Below are 19,782 nucleotides of genomic sequence, written 5' to 3' on the forward strand. Positions count from 1 at the left end.
AGTCCCCCAATGGGAACGTTTGTAAATAGAGGGTGGTGACGGCATTTTCACCTGACATGGTTTCTCGTGAACAAGATCGTTTTTTTTATTGTCTAAAAATGTGTACGATCAAATTCGCTGAAATAATCCAAACATGCAAATACCACGTTATGCAATGTCATGTTTGTTGTTTTTATGTTTGAAAATATGGAAGTTAGTGACGCAAGTGCAGCAAGTTTCAGTTTATTTTGGAAGTGAAACACAAAGCATTTGGCACTGATTTGTTGCAAGGTACCATCTAATGTAAATTTATATCAAACAACATACACCAACATACAAAGTGATATGTATACATCTCTGAATATTTCTCTTTTAATTCTACTCAATCTGATTTACATTTTTTTTCCTTAACGCATTGCTTTATTAAGTATCGGGCTTGCTCTCTGCGAACACTTAAAACCAAAGACTTGGATTCGGACTAGTGTGGAAAAAAATGTTATTGGGACATCCCGGTTAACAATGCAATCGGCTTCTGAGACAACTTTTTGAGCTTCAAGACGCCTACTTAAATTTTACACTCACTGTTGTAGTGTATGGACGTATACATGCTGCTTGCTACACGATGGAAGCAGTTGAGTGAACGCGAAAAACAGTTAAGGCAGTTGCAATAAAAAACGTTGTCCACACAAGTCGTCGTCACATTCTCAGACACAACTATGACATTAAAATACCAACACTTAGCTTGCGCACATCAACAGGTATTTTTGCATGTACAATTCAATATGTTTGGCACGTTTTGTTCATTTGTTTTGTAATAAAACACAAAATACAATGATACTTCGCGGTTCACTTATCGTGGTTCAGAGCATCACAGAATTTTTTTCAGGGAAAAAAAAAGTTCCGAATTAAAAAAAAAGCCGAATTTTGTACATGGCTGTAGCCCGATTGGTTCCCAGGGCTGACGTCACCCAATGACAGCACGATATCCCATAGTTTACAGACACGTAGTTTGGCTGAGCATTTTCTCAACCCCGCCCAGCTCTGTCTTATAACGTGGGTTATTATAAAATTCTACTTCACTGGTTTTTGTCTCGCTTTTGGTCCTGGTCCTCATTGACCGCGAAAAACGAGGGATTACTGCATCCATTTGTGAAGTTTAGGTACGGATAAAACCTGGTGTTCCAAAGAAAATAATGACCCCTCGCTCACTCTTTTTTTTTCAACAAAGATCAAAAAATCAAGTCAGCAATTACTTTTCAATTGTTATTGTAATGTAAACACACTTCCTGGATTCTTATTTTACTCAATACTGAAACCTAGACATACTTAAATGTTTACTTAACACCACAAGCATACACTGCATCATTTTCACCTTGTGAAGCACTAATGCCAGCAACTCTTGACAATTGATAATCATTGAAGTCATGACATCCCAAGAAAGACAACCATTGTGGTCCAGCCAACTCAAACTACTGCATTAAAACCACCATACTTGCTCGCCGTTTTAAATCCATTATGATTGCAGTTGAGACCACTTTGTCTGATTTTTGGCAGACAACGCAGGTATTTAAACCTTAAATATAAGTCCGATGCAAAAATCCCGATGTGAATACCTTTGTCGTTTTTGATGGACAAAAATACTCCCTATTGACCAATGTTGTAACTACAATTGTTTTATTCCGTGTTTCTTTTCACCAACCGGCCTTTCAGTTGATACTACATCTGTAGGACAGTGGTGCTCACACCTTTCAGCATGGGAGCTACTTTTGAAATGACCAAGTCAAAATGATCTAGCCATTAGATTTATTGAGAACTATTTTGAGAATTCTTGCAACTTGTGTTGATTTATAATCTCATGTTGGACAACATAATTATGTAATTTTTTTGCCACTACCTGAGTTCACTCTGATAACTGGCAGACGAGACAAACACACTTTGTAAATGTCATTGTGAAAAAAGTCCTCCTCCCATTCCGTATGAAAGGGATACTTTTTTCTTCTTACTGTGTCCAGCTAATTTTTATACCGTATCTTACGTTTAGGGGGGGAACAAACGAAAAATCAGGATGTAACTAACGACTAGTTTGTTACCTTTGCAACGTTCAGGGGCGTTGTTTGAGCATGCAGTGTACCTAATAATGAGATGTCATCTGATTGCTTGTCCGGCATATCAATCAAGTGAAGTGATGGCTGACAGGCTGTCAGTTCATGACAATGTCACATGATCTTGTATGCGATTTATCAAATCGTACCTAGGAGATCACTAATTAATCGTGATCAAGGTATTGAGCATCCCTGCTTTAGGGTGAAGGTCTATGACGGTTTTGAATGATGTCTTACTGTTCCTTCTGACTGATTTATTGGCAGTCTCGCAAGGTTTTGACAGTGACTTGACCCAAATTTACCCAAAGTTTCACAAACATTAATTTTGGAAGGAAGTCAATATTGTTTTTTTTTAATTACTGCCACTGCCATTCCCGAATGTATTCAGAAATTGAAGATATGACGTCAAGCGCCATTCCCGAATTTGTTAGTCTTTTATTTTTTCTTGCTGGAGTGCTGATAAAGCGCTGACCAGACCTCTGGCAATGTTTTGTCCCTTCAATGAGGGAGCAGCATTTGCCTCCACTTGCAACTCATATTACTCCAGACCCACATAATTTAGCTTTTTTGGAATTTGAGTGACAATGACAAAAACCCGGGCACTGGAGTGGACACATTTTTGCACGTGTCTGGCAGTAAATGAGTTAAATGTAATCTTAGGTCTAATCTTTACACCCCCCCCCCCCCCTATTTTTAGATGACTGTTGATAGATATAAAAGGCCAGTGATGCATGTGCAGACACAAGCTTTTGCAGTATCTGATCATACTGTAGTGGAAGGTTGGCTTTCGTTTTTTTTCCCACATACTTGCATAAAGACAACAATTAAGTCGATACATGCACAGACTTTTGCTTATAGCGTATCATCCCGTTGTCCATCTCTCTTTATCCAAACATCCGGGAGGTCTGGCTTACTGTTGGGTAAAATAACAATTTCCTCAGTCTGACTGCTCCGACCTTTACCACACATCTCATAAACGGTCTCTTTGAGTGAAAGGCGCAGGGTGTCTCTCTTTCCATTTAGGTGTCCCGGTTGTAACTGAGCTTCCCCATCACTTTGCTGAGCAGCGGAGGAACCCGGCTCAATGTCACTCAAACATGTTTCGTTTGAGTCATCCAGAAACTCGCAGGAGCTCAGAGACTGCGAGGAGGGCGGAAAGATTCTTTCTTCAGTGATTTGATCTTCTCCACACAGAAATGGCTGGTCAGTGGTCTCGAGTGTGTGGCTAACTACCGTTTCATCCATGCTGGAGGAGGATAAACATGTCTTATTGGTCCATTGCTGCAGCGGATTAGAACGATCGTGGCAAGTTTTACACAGCCTCTTGCCAGTGGTCATGTGTTCTTTTGCCAGGCCTGTAGATCGTGTTGGGTTCTCTTTGTATGGTGATGAAGTCTGCAGAGCTGGAGGTGCATGGTCATGACACGCGTCCTCATTTTCTCCATCTAAGGGTGCCTCCCTGCCACAGTAATCAATCTCATCAGAGAGCACGGACGGCCTATTGGACAGTTTACTTGTGCAAGTGCTGTTCTCAAAGCTGTCACTCAGTCGATAGGCCAAAGGCTGCAGCTCGTACTGCTCTGGCCCCCTGATCCCGCCTCCTGGCCCCGTCTGTTTCCGCCTCTGTTGATTTGGATAGAGGTAACAACCTCTGTCTTTGTCATAAGTTTGCTTTGCGCTTGCTCTATCTAAAGTCCCGTGCGTAGATAAAGGGCCCGGTTCTGTTCCTGAACAATATGACAGCATTCCCCCAGATGGGTCTGACGAACACGGGACTGGAATTCTGCCACATCCTTTCTGAGGGCCGAAAAAGCAGCACAGTGACTGGAAAAAGAAGGTTGCAAATCCACAGGCTACGCATTTCACCAAAAACAAAAAAATGCCCAATTTCCTGAAGAGCAACACGGTGGAGGGCAGCATGATGATCCCAGTGCAGAAAAATGCACCAGAGACTATTGCTACAGGGCAGCCCATCCTTTTAGTCGAATGCGCTACTTTCCCAATTTTGTCCGAGTGCGGCGCAAAACAATACGACATACAATAATTGGCCACAAAGTCAACAGATAACCCGGCTGCAGATGAGATGAGAAGAGCCTCGATGCCGCTCAATTGCCACTCCAGTAGAATCAGGAGTCCGATAGTGACGAAAACGCTGCCGCCTACTGCCGCCGTTCCAAACAGGCTTAAGGGAACATTGCAGGTGGTTAAGAGCAGCAAAACAAACGTAAGAGACACTGAAGCGCCAGTTACCAGCAGCATCTCTGAGCTCAGCGCTTGTTGGAGGTCAAAAAGAGACAACTGACTGATGAACCAGCCGTTTTCCAAGCCTGCTGGCGCCCCCGATATTTCTTTGGTAAACCATGCCAAGGTTTCTGTGTAGAAAACTTTCGTTTGACTGAAGTTGAAGCTGTAGCGGTATGTGGTTTTGAACGCCAGCACGAGGGCGGCGATCCGGCCATCTGGCTGGAAGTAAACCCCGCCGCCATGTGTCGAATGGCCCCCGGCATGCCTCTCTGCCAACATCATGCTCAGGCAGTTTTCAAAAACGCCAGGAGGGAAAGGGAACGTGATATTATTACAGCAAATATGGAGTGTGACGTCACTCCCCGCGCACCTCCTGAGAGAGATCCAAAGCAGGAGCTGCTCCACAAAACAGATATTATCTACCGTGGCTTCTTTGTCCCCAGGGGAAGGTGCAAAGTAAAAACTTTGGTTTTTCACATGTCCGCACAGGTCCCTCAACCAAAGCTGAGATTGAGGTTGACTCATCGTAAAGTCGGGATCAAGCACCAAAGAGCCGTTACTTTTTGGGTTAAAGTGATTGCCGTTATCGGTTGCTTTGATGCCCCAAACAAGCGTCAGCGTCACGGGCCGATCTTCTCCGTTCATCTGTCGGTCAAACATAAACAAGTGACGATATTCCGCATCGTATCGCTCAAACGGGTGGCTGGAGCGGAAAAGTTGCGTGATTGTGCCTTCGAGTGTCGGCAGCTTCATTCCCGGATCAAAGCAGGACATGTAGGTGCCGCCCGCAGCCAGCACGGCAAACCAGCACACCCAGATGTATCGGAACTTGACCACTCCGCAAGGCAGGATTTTGAGAAACACTAAATTGGACGTGTCGGCGAGACCTCGTTTGAGTTCTCTCAGCTTCTGCCCAAATGTGAAAAGGAAGCGCTTGCGTGAGCCCACATGCCAGAAGCCTCCCGGGTTTTTGACGCAACAGGGCTTCCACCCCGGCGGTCGAGCGGATGCTTCCGTGTAACGTTCGCGCAAGATAAAAGAGCACGGCAGCCACACGAGTGCCAAGAGGGAACTAACAAACGAGGCGGTCCCGAGATAAACCGCAAAGCATCTGATAGCCGTGATGCTGCTGAGATAACCGGAGCAAAACGCCGCGCTGGAAGTCAACCCCGAAGCTAATATCAAATAGCCCATTTCCTGCAAAACCCTGCGTACTCTCTTGTCCAGGGGCGCCGAGGGCTTCTGGGAGAGTTGCGTATTCCAGAAGTCTGCAAAGATAAAAACTTGATTGGAGCAAGTTCCCAGGAGCATAAGTGCCGCTGAGAGGTTAACCAGTGGGAAAAAAGTCAGGCGAAATGCAACTTTATAGAGGAAATAGGAAGTGAGGAGGGACCCGCTGATTGCCGCCACAGATAATGCCACCATGAAGAGCGAGTGAAGATAGAGAGCCATTGTGATCAGAAGGGAAATGATTGCGAGGATGGGGAACACCGCGTCCGTCGCTAGATAATATTTGAACAGCGTTTGCTTGATTCCGAGGTCCATGCCAGTGATTGTCGTGTTCTTATACGTCAGATCGCTTCCCTTCAGACTCCTCATATAGATCTCCATCAGGTGCTCCCCTTTATCCACTGGTAGGAAGAGAAGGCTGTATTTGAGGGTGGGTATCTGATACTCTGCCGTCTGCGGTCCCAGGAAATCTTTATCCACCAGGAAGTGCAAGATTTGGAACACCATGCGCGACTCTTTGCAGTGTGGCGGGACAGAAGAGCAGCTGCCACGTTTGGGTCTCTGAAAACAGACGTCCGTTAGGTGTCCGGCATGGTAGTAAGGCGCACACTTGCGGAGAAGGTGAAGCGCCTCCGAAACCTAAAGGGAAAAAATTCGTTGGACATGAAATGGCTTTCGAACATGTTAAAAAGGAATCGCCGGAGCGTTTGGAGCCCCGGTGTGTCAGCAGGTCTGTGGTTGCTACCTGTTGTGTGGTCAGGTCAAGGCAGAAGGAGGCATTCGTCAGGGCCGCCAAGTAATTTCCCAGGGACCAGCTGGGACAGCAGCCGCTCCTTGATGCCATCTCAGCTTCGCTTCTCACATGTTGCTGGCACACATCCCGGAACTGAGCCTTGGAGCGTATCTGAGACAAACAAGGGAGCCGTTTTTGAAAGCGTTCTGTGACTAATTATCCGATTCAGTTTCATGGGAGTCCATGTTCCCTAGGATTTTAAAATGGCCTGTCCAAATGGGATGATGATGCTCATCAACAGCAAATTTGAATCACAGATGGATTCATTTGTCCTCAAATATATTCTTGACACAATTTTTTTAAAAACTGCCTTCATTTTTTTTTCTTTGAACACAGTGGCATTTTGAAATATTTTCTTTTTTTCCATTCACCAAACTCTTGCGCAATATTATATATATATATTTTTGCCAGGTTCATGGCTTTGACTTTTCAGGGAAAAAACCAAGTCAACCTGTTGTATGTAAATACACAGTAAATATAAGATAAATATTACTGAAGTGCTAACCATGAAAATTTTGACATTTATTATTATTATCCATCCATCCTCCGTACCGCTTATTCCTCATTAGGGTCGCGAGGGGTGCTGGAGCCAATCTCAGCTAGCTGTCTTCGGGCACGAGGCGGGGGACAGCCTGAAGTGGTTGCCAGCAATCGCAGGGCACACAAAGACCAACAACAGTCACTCTCACACCACACGCACACCTAGGGACAATTTGGAGCCTTCTATCTGCCTGCCATGCATGTTTTTGGAATGTGGGAGGAAACCGCAGGACCCGGAGAAAACCCACGCGGGCCTGGGGAGAACATGCAAACTCCACACAGGGAGGCCGGACCGGGACGCGAACCGGCGACCTCTTCACTGTGAAGCTGGTGTGCTAAACACTAGACTAATGGCCCTGGCCTTTTTATTATTATTATTATTATTATTATTATTATTATTATTATTATTATTATTATTATTATTATTATTATCGGAAGTAAGAGTGATTGTAATTATGAAACCTGATGTGAAAAAATGAGCAGTTTCTATATTGATGGACAATAAACAAATAGAGATAGAGAGAGACAGACAGAAAGAAAGAAAGAAAGAAAGAAAGAAACAAAAGCAAATTCGTATACATTTGTTGGCATGTGCGATTGAGGAGCTAAAGAGGCAAGCAGATTGCTGCAGACTACACCTGAAATGGATGCACGAGTTCGAAATCCGAACATACTTTGGATTGCTCCATCTCGCACATGGCATGGATGGCCTTCAGGCTCCAGAGACTGGCAGAGGATTCTGAGCGGAACACCAGCTGCGCCAAGTGCTCGCCTGTGAGTAGGAAACAGATTGACTCAACATATCATATGACAACTGGTGAGTCATCATTTTTCCCTGGCATTTAAAACAATTAAATGGTTTCAGGGATTCTATCAAACCAAACTAGCTGTGCCTTCTTTCAACTCCCAGTTTTTGCCACATGAGCAATTAATCTGAATATGTATTAATAATAATAATACATTTCATTTGTAAGCGCCATGCAAACAACCCCGCTCCCACCCAAAAAACAAAACACACAATAATAAACATATTATGACATGTGCAAAAATAAAAATGGGGCAGACTTCTGGTCAAGACTAACTTACCTGGTGCATCACAGAGGAATGATTCTGAGCTCGAGTCTCTGGCCAGCATCCTCTTGAATCGAAACCCAGTGGTGTTGTGGATGCCATCTCCATAGCTGCAAGTCACACAAGACTGCCCTCACGTTCACTGCTTTCCCATCTCAAAATGATTACCGCGAAGAACATCATGAAACTAATAAGACTTGTGACTTTCACAGTACTGAGAGGGAATTGTTGCCATGTCATCTGTCCAATCTGCACGTGCGGAATGGCGCTTGTTGTCTCGAGAAGCGTGCCTGCCACCCAAACTCTCTGCTGACCTTTGACTGAGCTGCTGTGGCAAAAGAGACAATGGTTTCCCCGGGCCAGCGTTCTCCTGCAACTTGGACAAGCTGGATTGGCGAACTGCGATGTTTGTTCCTCGTGGCTCAAAACCCTGAAGAAACGCACAAAAAAATCCCACAACAAATCAAAACAAAACAGCAGTGGATGCTCAACATTGGTTTCTTCGCAGCAGTCACACAGCTGTTTTCGGTTAGACTTTGGCTGCATGTGGATTGTCCTCGACTGACACCACGAAAAGGACATTTCATTTTCCTTATTAATTTATCCCCAGCGACAATGCCTCGCTTCTTTCTTTAATTAACATTCAGCAAGATTACAGAGTGTGTCTCGACATTTGATTTAGTGTCGACTTGCGAAGAATTATCATGATGTTACTAAAGTCATTCTGGAAAAAGTTAATAAGAATCGACCTGAGGTAGTCCGGAATTGGTCGTATTTCTATTTCAAGTGGATGGTTCCCAACGTGGGTTCAATTTTATGGGCTGTATGCTTTGGCGAGTTTACCAAAGAAATGCACACATGATACTTGTGTTTGAAAAGAACGCCACTGTTTTATGTCGAAATTTGAAAATTTCTGGTTGCAGTGAAACCTGTTAATTTGAACAACCCAAAAGTCCTCCGATTTCAAGTTTCTGGTAAAAAATAGTCTTGCTTGCACAGAATTGACCAAATCTCCATACTTCAGATTCAAAAGTTTTTTATGTTTTCTGTCAGATTTTGTTGTTGTTTTTGTTTTTCAGATGCCACCACAGATGGTACTGTGATAGTTCAGTCACTGCGAACATTAGGGTAAAAGGGCAATTTGTTGTTTTAAAATTGTAGGAAAAACATTTATCTTCTTTTTACACTTGTGTTACAGTGAAAAATGCGGAACTTTGAACCAAACCAGCGACAAAGACTTGGAGGATGATGACAGTTTAAAGCTTTCAGAGATCGATGAGATCGATTGCGGATACTACATTGGACAGCCGATCAGGTTACAGATCATCATTGCTGGTGTATGAAAGGGTTAATGCAGCTAATTCTGTTATTTCTGCTGGAAAAATTGTGATTTTACATTGACGGCATGAGAGCTGAAGAAGCGCTCTGACTTTTCCCCCTTCATTTCAATTTGTCCCACGATGATCACCCTCACCCTGACCTTTTGGTCTCATTTGAACATGCAACTAACTGATCGTCTTGTTGTACATCAGACTAATATTCTTATGAGGGGCTAAATTTTCAAGCACTCACCAGGAGAGGCTCAGTGAAGTCCGGGAGCGGTCCAATTAGGAGGCCAGCCAGTGAACATCCGAGTAGCAGCAAGGCACATCCCAGGAGAACCTCCAACGGATAGTTCACAAGCATCTGGGAATAACTGTCAAGTGGAGGCAGAAATGAAGATCTCAAACGATGAAACTGACAGTCAGTCAGTGTTTTTTTTTTTTAACTCATGCCCTGCCATTCACAAATTTATTCGGAAATTGAAAATATGATGTAAAGCGCCATTCCCGATATTTTTTTTCATGCTTTGGCTGCTGATAAAGCGCTGGCCATGGCCTCTGGCAATGTTTTTTTTCTTTTCCACAAGGAGGCAGTATTTCCCCTTTTTTCCATGTTAGCCCTTTGTTCCAGCTTCAGCTGTTGTTATAGCGCTATATAAACCAATATGTATGTATGTCTTGCATTGGATTTTGGACAGACGCCCTATTTTTCAAGCTCAGATAACTCCAGACCCATATAACTCTTTTTTTCTGACGAAAGAAGAGGGTCAAAGCTTTCTAACGCTGTATTGTTTATGTAGTCCTAGAACTCAATATTCTGTGGGTCCTTGAATTCAAGTGACAATGACAAAAACCCTGGCACTGGAGTGGGCACATATTTGCACATATCCGGCAGTGAATGAGTTCATATGAACATCGGCACAGTTCAATCATGCCTTCAGAGTCACGGGCGCAATTCAAAATTGATATAGATGGTGGATGTCTGCAAATATTTGCGATGTGTCTGTATTTACCCATCTGCAAATGGGTAAAAACTTCAGTGGCATGACATCGACATGAGGAAATATTTTGAAGACGGTCACTTCACAAATTATATGTGTGACTGTTGCAATTGAGTTGGCATTGAAAGTGGTACATCCAATATCCCCCTTCCCCCCCCCCAAAAAAGCAGTATTTTCTTACTTTCTCACAAGGCAGTCTAGTCCTCCATCCCTGTTAAAAACAACCAGACACTTTTATTCATATACCACATCTTAAATGTTATTATAAATAGCAGTGGTGGGCTGTACATGTCACTCGTAGGCCTTCAGTAGTGCTACTTCTGAATCTGCAAGTGTGGTGCGATTTATTACACATCCACTAGAGCAGGGGTCGGGAACATATGGCTCTTTTGGTGATTGCATATGGCTCGCCGATAAAACTAAATACATATTCTTGTTTTTTTCGCCGTTCATTTTCTGATGGGGCTGCAGTTGGCGGAAAGCGCAATTTGGATTGGATGACACTGACCTAGGTTGGCCGAAAGCGCCATTTTGATTGGATGACATTGGCCGTCATGTTGAAACAGGTAAACGCCCCTTTAAATGATCCCAACGAGTGCACTTCAGCTTGAATGCACCGGAGCATTCGCCTTTGAGGAGAGAAAAGGTTCGTATTCTAATTTCTAATTTTCGTTCGTATTCCAATGAAACAATTTCATCGATGAAACAGTCGAATGTCAGTGACATTTTAACAAGCCCCATGTTAACGTTAGCATAAATATACTTCTGCGAGAAGATATTTCAGATAGCAAGTGTGGATGCTTATGAGCCGTGTGCAGGCTAGCTAGCAGTAACTTAACTCTGGACCGGCAAGTTGAATTTCATTCCGATCGTTTGCCTGGGTTTTTACCAATCACGAGGAACGGAAAACCATTCATGTTAACGGTGAGTACTATCACAAAGCTATTTTAAATAATACATTCTGACATTTTGTTGAAAATTGGCCGCGCGTGCGTATTTGCGTGCAGTTTGCGTGTGTGTGTGCGCGCATGCGCGCGTTTGTATGTGCGCGCACCCCCGTGTGTGTGTGTGCGCGCGCATGTCCCGCATGTGGCTCTCATTGAAAAAAATTTCTAAATATTTTACTTCTATGGTTCTCTTAGTCAAAAAGGTTCCCGACCCCTGCACTAGAGGATGTTGTTGGCCAGGAAATAAGTTGTGACATGAAGAAACTTAAGAAATACTGTCATTAAACTGTTCGATATTTACTGAGTGTGTGTGGATTCATGATAACCTCATAAAATTATTTGCTATTTTTGCTAGCTTGAGAGCTGTCCAACCTTTCTTCATGATAACCATGTATTCTTGAAAATTACGTATTGAAAACAGTATACCTGCAACCAAATCCATTTCTTCTCCTCCTTCAGCCATTGCGGGTTGACAAATCAACACAAAAATGAATTTGCTTTTGCAGCTCGCTACAGGTACAGTGTGCAAGCTCTGGCCAGTATGCTCTAATCACTAGCGGCTAGTGATACTATGATTGGCTAGTGACTCGCCAATCTTGTGACTAGCCAATCATAATTTGCGAAAACTGATGTTGCCAGCGCCTTCGAGCAGGCCTTGGGTTGCCAACGTGAACTCTGTTTGGTTAAAGCAACTGTTTCATCAACACTGATTTTTTTTTGCTCCAGGGCCTGCAGAACTAATTGTGAAGGTGTCCAGGTAGATTTCTGACCCTGGTCACAAATGATGGCTGTAATGTGATTGGTTAAATGCTTGAATACAAAAACAGAGATCTGGAAGCAGCACAACAGGGGAAAAGCAATGAAAATTTGGAATTATTTAATCAAACTTCATGGACAAAATATAATTCCCATTAGTCTGTGATTCAGATATATTCAGGCCAGCAGAGAAGGCCTTGCAGGCCGTAACGTCCCACCACTGATAAATAGACATAAAATCTGAAAACGTACCCAAGTGTGACCACATGCTGCTGCGTCGGTCTTTGTGTGCTGCCTTCACCAGATCCATGCAGCCAGTGGCAGGCCACCGCAGTGTTCTGATGAGACCGCTGATGGCTGTGGCCCACTCGCACCGTCGCATCTGCCCCCGTGTGAGCGCCGCTCGTGCTGTTTGCTTCGCAGCGCGCGCCTGCGTCAAGTGCGTGGTAGGGGGTGGAATGGGGGCATTTGCTTAGCTCAGCTTGACCTTGAGGAACCTACATCCGGGCGACAGAGGAGGAAAAATGCTTCCAGGCTATGGAAAAAGGACATCGGGAGAGATGTCTATCTGGTAAAACCAGCGTTTCCGATTTTTTTTTTTCCTGCGCAAGTGCAGCTTTCAAAAATGATTCTGGACCTTTCACCGTAGTTTCAATAGATTCTGATGCTATTATTCGATGGAGAAGTTCATAAGGTGATAGGCGAGCCATCTCACTCCATGAAGTGGTCTGACTTGAAATACGAGTCCCGTTCAGTTCACAGACTTAGACAGGTCATAATCAGAAAGCCTTTAATAGTCCCGCATTGGGGTAATCTGCAATCTACAGGGGAAATTTTGAAAAGGGGGGGTGTTGAAACAATAAAAACAAAGTATTGTAGATCAAGCTGGATTGAGTCGAAATGTCTCACTCCAGTCCAGCCCATTTTTCATCATCAAGTAATTTCACTTGATGGTGGCAACGTTAGTAGACAAGATAATTCATTCCTTTCATCACTTTGCTGCTGTGAAATGTAAATTTCTCCACTGTGAGACTAATAAAGGCATATGCAATCCAATCCAATCCAAAATGTCCCACGCCAAGCCCCCAACTCCACGATTAAGCCAGACTTGAAATTTCCCATACAAACCCATTTTATAGTCAGTTTCCCACTCGGCACACTCACATCACGCCTAATGCGTGGCTCTTATGTACAGCATATCATAAAACGCAACACATTTCATACATACTTGGTTATAAAGCTGGCAGGATGAAGAGGGTCCGTCAAGGTTGCTGTAGCTGTCACATAACTCCCCATCGGCTTGGATGGCATTCAGATTGGTCAATTCTGGAAACACGCTGTCGGCAGGGCACAGCGACAGCACCGGGATCCCGCTGTGGAGGACGAGTCACAGGAGCAATGACAACATTTGCACGTCATGGCTATTATTTTCCCGGTTTGCCATTAACACCCCCTCTACCCCCACCCCTGTCATCGTGATGTGCTCGACTGTGCCGAGGCTCCGAGTCGTGTGCCGATTAAACAGGTGAAACAATTTGCGAAGCGCGGTTCGAGGCGTGTGTTCCGCTATTGGCCACGCCCAATGCCTCGGAACGCGCAATTGCCGCACCCAAAGCCCCGTGTGATGCAATTTCTACGTTATCACCCACTCGAAGATTCGAAATAAAATGGTTCACTGGGGCGGCAATGAGCTCTCACATTTGGCACTGGCGCACCCAACTCGCATCTTCACTCGGATTTCTTCGCATTCTCCACAACAATGAAGAAGACAACACCCCCTGTCCAGCAACACCCCCTGAAGTAACACACGCACATTCATTCACATCACAACTCACAAGAGGATTAGGGCTAGCAAAGAAAAAATAAAGTTGGCATGATTCTCAGTTTTATCTCAGAAGTCTGACTTTATTCTCAGAATTCTGACTTTAATATCAAAATTCTGAATTTAAATTCAGAATTCTCACAAAAAAAATCACTGCCATCTTTATTTTATTTTCATGGTTGGCCCTAATCCTCTGCCATATATTTTGAGCATATCAAATCCATGGTTGCAATATTATCACTCTCTCTGTCATTTATTTTCCACAAGATGGCGCAGTGTAACAAATAAGGCCTCATGATGCATTGTCCAAAAATCAAATCATTTCAATGGAAAACCGCATTGCTTCATGATGCCTCATTTTGCCATCACTACCCTGTAGTTGTCAGCAGAGCTGGTGAGGCAAAGAACAGAGCTCTGAGTGTCACCTGGATGCAGGTAATTAAAAAAAGAAAGCAGGATATGGGAAAGTAAGACAGTGAGTGGATGTGACTCATGTGGTGTCTCCTCAAATGATATGCCGATACGCCACATATGGTATCCATGGATCTTGAGCTTTTATGGATGTCAACTGGTTTTGCCACTAATCTTGTAAACTAACCAGTGAACACAACACCACCAGCCAGCAGGACTCGATTTCTTCTTGGTCACGTCAAACCAGTGGCAGGCCATGTATTTCATCGCGAGGCCTTCAGTAGTGCTACGACTCAGACATGGCACGATTCAGACATTCTGCATCAATCCAGACTGAAAAAGTTGGATCTGATTTATTACAAGTCCACTAGAGGGTATCATTAGCCAGGAAATAACTGACCAACTTTTCTTAACGATGTCTATTTTTTTAAGTTCTTCTTGAAAATGGCTTTAACAGTAAATCTGCAACCAAATCCTGCAGAACCTATTGTGAAGGTGTCCAGGTAGATTTCTGATCCTGATAACAAATGTAACACATGATGGCTGAAATGTGATTGGTTAAATGCTTAAATACGAAAACACACATCTGGAAGCAGCACAACAGGGTAAAAGTAATTAAAGAAAGCTGAAAGACAATTTGGAATTATTTAATAAGAATTCATGGACAAAATATAATTCACATTAGTCTGTGATTCAGATATTTTTAGGCTAGCAGAGAAGGCCTTGCAGGCCCTGACGGCCCACCACTGCGTCAAACCGAAAAAACACATTGTGATGTAAGACTGCATGCCGGCTTCATTTTAATATAATACAAAACACATCAATAACAATGATAAGAACCAGCTTTAAAAAAAAGTCCCTTAAAGGACAACCGACGTCTTCGGACAAGTTGTGTCCATAATTTGTAAAATGGCTTCAAATGACTTCTACTGAGCGTATTTTAATAAGATTCCACCGCATGTAGCTATATTTTACGTTTTAAGACTGTGCCGAAAAAAAGACACATTGTAGCAGTCCTTCCATCACGTCAATGTATTTTGCTGTATTGTTTGGTCTGAAAACCTTGTGTTGCACCCAAAAGCCGCCAGAAGAGGGTGTCCAAGCTCCATATAAGGAATTTATCAGCCTGTGGAAACGGAGGTGGCCACAGGAGGTCGCCATTTTTGTGCCTCTTTTCTGGTGATCGTTTCTCCCCAATGTTGCCTCAAAATGGCATGGAATAAATTATTTAATCGATTGCAAGCACGTATACTTTCATCTACAGAACTATTTGAATCCTATTCATAACTGCAACAAGAAAGCATATTCTCCGAATCTGTAGCCATTGTTTTGATTCTCAAGCAATGCAAGACGTCTTGCCGTGACGTCACAAACTGGGGGCGGGACTTTCTGAAAATGCCCAATTCGCAGCTAAATTTTTTTGCAGATTTTGGACACTTTAAGTCATTTTTATTGGTGTTTTGCATTTGAATAAAAATATCATACTGCGTGTTTTGGGTATTTTAGATGCTATAAAACGTTTTTCTGATGTCAGTTAAGAAACAAAAAAGTGACGTCGGTGGTCCTTTAAATTAAAATTGTTCCCAAGTCCAAACCCAATTCAAGCTCGGGGTAGTACTTTGCCTCTCGTGGCACTTGCTTTTTTTTTCCAGTGTACAAGATGCGACCAGACTTCCTGCCGTCACGTCGCCATGGCGATACGCTAAATCAACACAGGCACGTGACCTCACAGTCTTTAATGTGCACAGTGATGGAGAAGAACACCTAAGCGGTGGTCTGGGTTGTTTCTCACACAACCAGTAACAAAGACTCCTCAAATTTTAAACAATTTAATGTCTGATCCTGTTAAGCGGATTACTAAAACATTATTAGATGCTCCTAACAGGCACCTTATTTTGTGTTTCATGTGGAGAGGTGGCAGTAATGAGCACAGTAGCGTACAACACACGCAATGTGAGCAAGTCATCAATATTTCAGCCAATGAGTACAAAAATAATCCACGTCACACTGTGATCCGAATGTAAAATGGTATTGCGCCCTGACAGCAGACCAAACCAATTCCCCTTGACAACATGCAAAAATACACAAAACAAAAGGTTATAATTTATTACGTACACCATTTCCACAAGTAGTCGACTTGTGTGCTTTTTAATGACAAAGGAATTGTTTTATATTGACTGCTGCTGCCCTACAGTTATGAAAGCTTCCGGACCTGGAGAAAGCGAGCTTGATGGAATATTCAATTGTATTTAAAGTTCTTCCATTATTCTATCTGTTCAGATTTGGGATAGGCTTCAGCACCCTTCCGCAACCCTTTACAGGATGTACAATGCTGAGGATGGATGGATGGATGGATGGGTAGTGAGATTTTTGTCATGTAAACAAAAAAAGATACACCTGTGCTATCTTTCATCACCTACAGTTTAGCTTCGGTTGAATTAGTCATACTGAGAAGTGAGTTATTTTACTATCATAAGCATACCCAAGAGCAGCACGGTTCATAACAGTTAGCATATAAGGGGTTTTGAATGTCAGGGTCAGGCCTACCTGCTCAAAGTTTACTTGTGTGTATGTGTGTGCGTGTTTCATCTGTGTAGTCCAGCTTTGATGAGTGATCTTTATTGGGTCTGATTGAACTGCATGACAAGGATTAATTTACGTTGTGTTTTTTTCTATTATTTTAGTGCCAAGTGTCAAAATACTGTAAAATTGTCCAAAACTGGATAATTAAATAAAGCCAGAAATAACCACGGCTCACTAAATTCATTTTGGCAATGCACCAATCAGTTGAACAGCATTGTTTTCGTCAAGGCACAACAGTATTTGGATCTGATGAGGTGTCGTCGTACCCAATTAAGTGTCCAGCGTCGTAAAAAATAGAGGCTGTCAGCGCGTGGACTTAATTGTTGACAGCGACGTGGTTTCTTGAATCACGATAATAATACAGTGACTCCACAGAAACTCACCTGTGATAAGCCTCTTGGGTGTCCCTTTCTTCTGTAGAAGAATCATCCATCATTATCGCATCCGTGCTGTCCCCGGTGTTCAAGCCAGCATGCATCTCTTCCCCGTTTGTTTACATTTGCCAGGGACAACAAAATTGGGTCAATTTGATGAAGGTTCGAGCGAATGACGAACACTCCCCGTCCGCTCTGAACGCGAGTCTTGTTTCTGGGGCGACTACGGTGCACCGCCGGGGCTGTGGGGGTTAATCTGCCCGGCGCTCAGCTCCGATTGGCGGATCCACTGTGATGCTCAGGACGCCGTCTGGTTCTGTCCAACCCGCCCGAGTTGGCTCGCCAATGACGGATACAAGTGGTTCTCCGTTGTTCGGAAGCAACCCGCTGCTTGAGACGCATTCCACAATCGGTGATGTTAGATTAACCTAATTAATAGACGATGACGTCATTCGAGTAAAGAGCTCGCTCAGCGATGGCCTTTGGGACATTTGCTCAAGTGTCAATAAGTGTGTCTTTATAGAAATAGTCATGCACATTTTTGATGATTAGTCATTGGTAGCGGGCACTAGGACCAAGCATCTCACCCAGCAGGTGCACAGCGTGTTTTGTTATATTTGGCCACTCTCGCGGCGCCATCTTGAAGTCATAACAAAGAAAAGCCTAAATACCAAATAATATCACACAACACAAAAACGCAGACAGTAAACGTCCTTTTCACCAGTGGATGAGAGACTTCAAGGTGAAATCTGCATATCAGAATCAGAATCAGAATCATCTTTATTGCCAAGTATGTAGAACACACAAGGAATTTGTTTCCGGTAGAACACGCTGCACTAGTATCGTCGTCAAAAAAAAAAACTGCTAAGTGGCACTATACAGTTCCATTTTGGCTACTGTTGAAAGAGTTCAAAGAGTTAATGGCTTGGGGGAAGAAGCTGTTTAAATGTCTGCTGGATTTGGTGCGCATGGATCGGTAGCGCCTGCCTGAGGGGAGTAGCTGGAAAAGTTGGTGGGAAGGGTGCGGAGGGTCCAGTAGGATTTTCCGCGCCCTAGTTTGGATTCTTGCAGTGTGCAAGTCCTCGAGAGTGGGTAGGGCGGTGCCAATGATTTTTTCCGCCGTCCTAACTGTCCGTTGAAGTCTGATTTTGTCCATTTTTGTGGCGGCCCCGAACCAAACGGTGATGGAAGAACACAGGATGGATTCGATGACAGCCGTGTAGAAATGTTGCAGCACCTCCTGTGGCAGGCCATGCTCTTTAGCAGCCTCAGGAAGTACATTCTCTGTTGGGCCTTTTTCAGGATAGAGTTGGTGTTGACCTCCCACTTCATGTCCTGGGAGACTGTGATTCCCAGGAACTTGAAGGTCTCAACGGTTGACACCAAGCAGTTGGATAGTGTGAGGGGTAGCTGTGGTGATGGATGTTTCCTGAAGTCCACAATCATCTCAACTGTCTTGAGCGTGTTCAGCTCCAGGTTGTGACGGCTGCACCAGAGCTCCAGCTGCTCCACTTGTTGTCAGTACGCAGACTCGTCGCCGTCTTTGATGAGACCGATGACCGTGGTGTCGTCTGCGAACTTTATGAATTTGACAGCTGGGTGCGTTGAGGTGCAGTCGTTCGTGTAGAGAGAGAAGAGCAATGGAGAGAGGACGCATCCCTGCGGGGCTCCAGTGCTCGTACAAGCTTAATGTTGAAAGCAAACACACAGCTGTGTGTGTGTGTTGACGAAAAGAGTTGGTCTCATATCTCCAGTCCCACCTACAGGTAAATACGCTTAAATTCCATGCCACTACAACAGCACTGGCCACTCCACTGAACAAATCAGGGCTGTGAAAATGCTGTCCATTACAGGTGCAAAAAAACCACAATCACCCAGGAGCTGTCCAGCGATGAGGGTCAAATGTCACTGACATTCCTCCCAAATCAAAAACAGTGCAGGCATATTCGTGCTGCCGAAAGGGCACAACCGCTCAGCAGTCTCCTCCTTGATGTGTCCAAAAATGCTGAAGAACAATCCATATCCATTCATAGCCCCCAAAATATTATTCGTTACCATGTACGGTTGCTTTATTGTCCAGACATGTATTCATTTAACAACGTGTTTGACATTGTGTGAGTTGCATCAGGGGGAGGGGTAAGTGTGAACCAAAATATATGAAATAAACATAGACTCGACAAACTAAACTGGTTCACATGGGTGACAAAATGATGTAGCAGGAGAGCTCTGTCCCCCTGAATTTTGAATTTGACCCATGATGTGCAGCTTGTAATACAGGAAAAATCAAAGGAAAAGTACAATGCAATACAGAAGTTATTTAGCAAAAAACTACAGGATTAACACCAAGAGTTATAAAAAGGATGTGTTTTTGTATTGTTGACCTACAGAATATATAGTTATGATCATCCATCCATCCATTTTCCGTACCGCTTATTCCTCATTAGGGTCCCCCGCTTCGTGCCCGAAGACAGTTATGATCATATCCCAACAAATATTGTATATTAGTTCTGAAGTGATTGAAACGTCTTGTTGAGTAGCTGATCATCAGAACTACAAGGAGTTTTCACCAGGTTTTGGTCCTGAACGGTCCTATTTTGCTTGCTTGTG

At 43.7% G+C, this 19,782-nt stretch overlaps 1 protein-coding gene across 2 annotated transcripts; it reads right to left on the minus strand.

The window, feature by feature from the left end:
- Positions 1-150: 150 nt before the first annotated feature.
- On the minus strand, positions 151-17,380 carry disp2 (dispatched RND transporter family member 2). 2 transcript variants are annotated; one of them, XM_089004814.1, is made up of 10 exons: positions 17,185-17,380; positions 13,214-13,358; positions 12,238-12,482; positions 10,464-10,493; positions 9,532-9,655; positions 8,274-8,389; positions 7,975-8,069; positions 7,563-7,660; positions 6,301-6,459; positions 151-6,194 (listed from the first exon to the last, which is right to left on the minus strand). In XM_089004814.1, exons 1-10 carry the CDS (start codon positions 17,277-17,279, stop codon positions 2,934-2,936), a joined length of 4,368 nt encoding a protein of 1,455 aa, XP_088860940.1. In that variant the 5' UTR covers positions 17,280-17,380; the 3' UTR covers positions 151-2,933. The 2 variants fall into 2 exon arrangements, with proteins under 2 accessions (XP_088860940.1, XP_088860941.1); XM_089004815.1 differs by lacking the exon at positions 17,185-17,380 and having other exon boundaries at positions 153-6,194; positions 12,238-12,415; positions 13,214-13,346.
- Between the last annotated feature and the right edge of the window lie 2,402 nt (positions 17,381-19,782).

The sequence above is a fragment of the Hippocampus bargibanti genome, linkage group LG09 (genome assembly GCF_051943395.1).
Source record: "Hippocampus bargibanti isolate YZ-2025 linkage group LG09, ASM5194339v1, whole genome shotgun sequence".
NCBI lineage: Eukaryota > Metazoa > Chordata > Actinopteri > Syngnathiformes > Syngnathidae > Hippocampus > Hippocampus bargibanti.

Bases quoted from the DNA above. Each gene is read 5' to 3' on its own strand.
- disp2 (XM_089004814.1), bottom strand. From the start codon at position 17,279: ATGCATGCTGGCTTGAACACCGGGGACAGCACGGATGCGATAATGATG. The intron at 9,656-10,463 runs GTAAGAAAATAC...TCCACTTGACAG, and splicing joins CTAGACTGCCTTGTGAGAAA to TTATTCCCAGATGCTTGTGA. The intron at 8,070-8,273 runs GTCAGCAGAGAG...TGTGACTTGCAG, and splicing joins CCACAGCAGCTCAGTCAAAG to CTATGGAGATGGCATCCACA.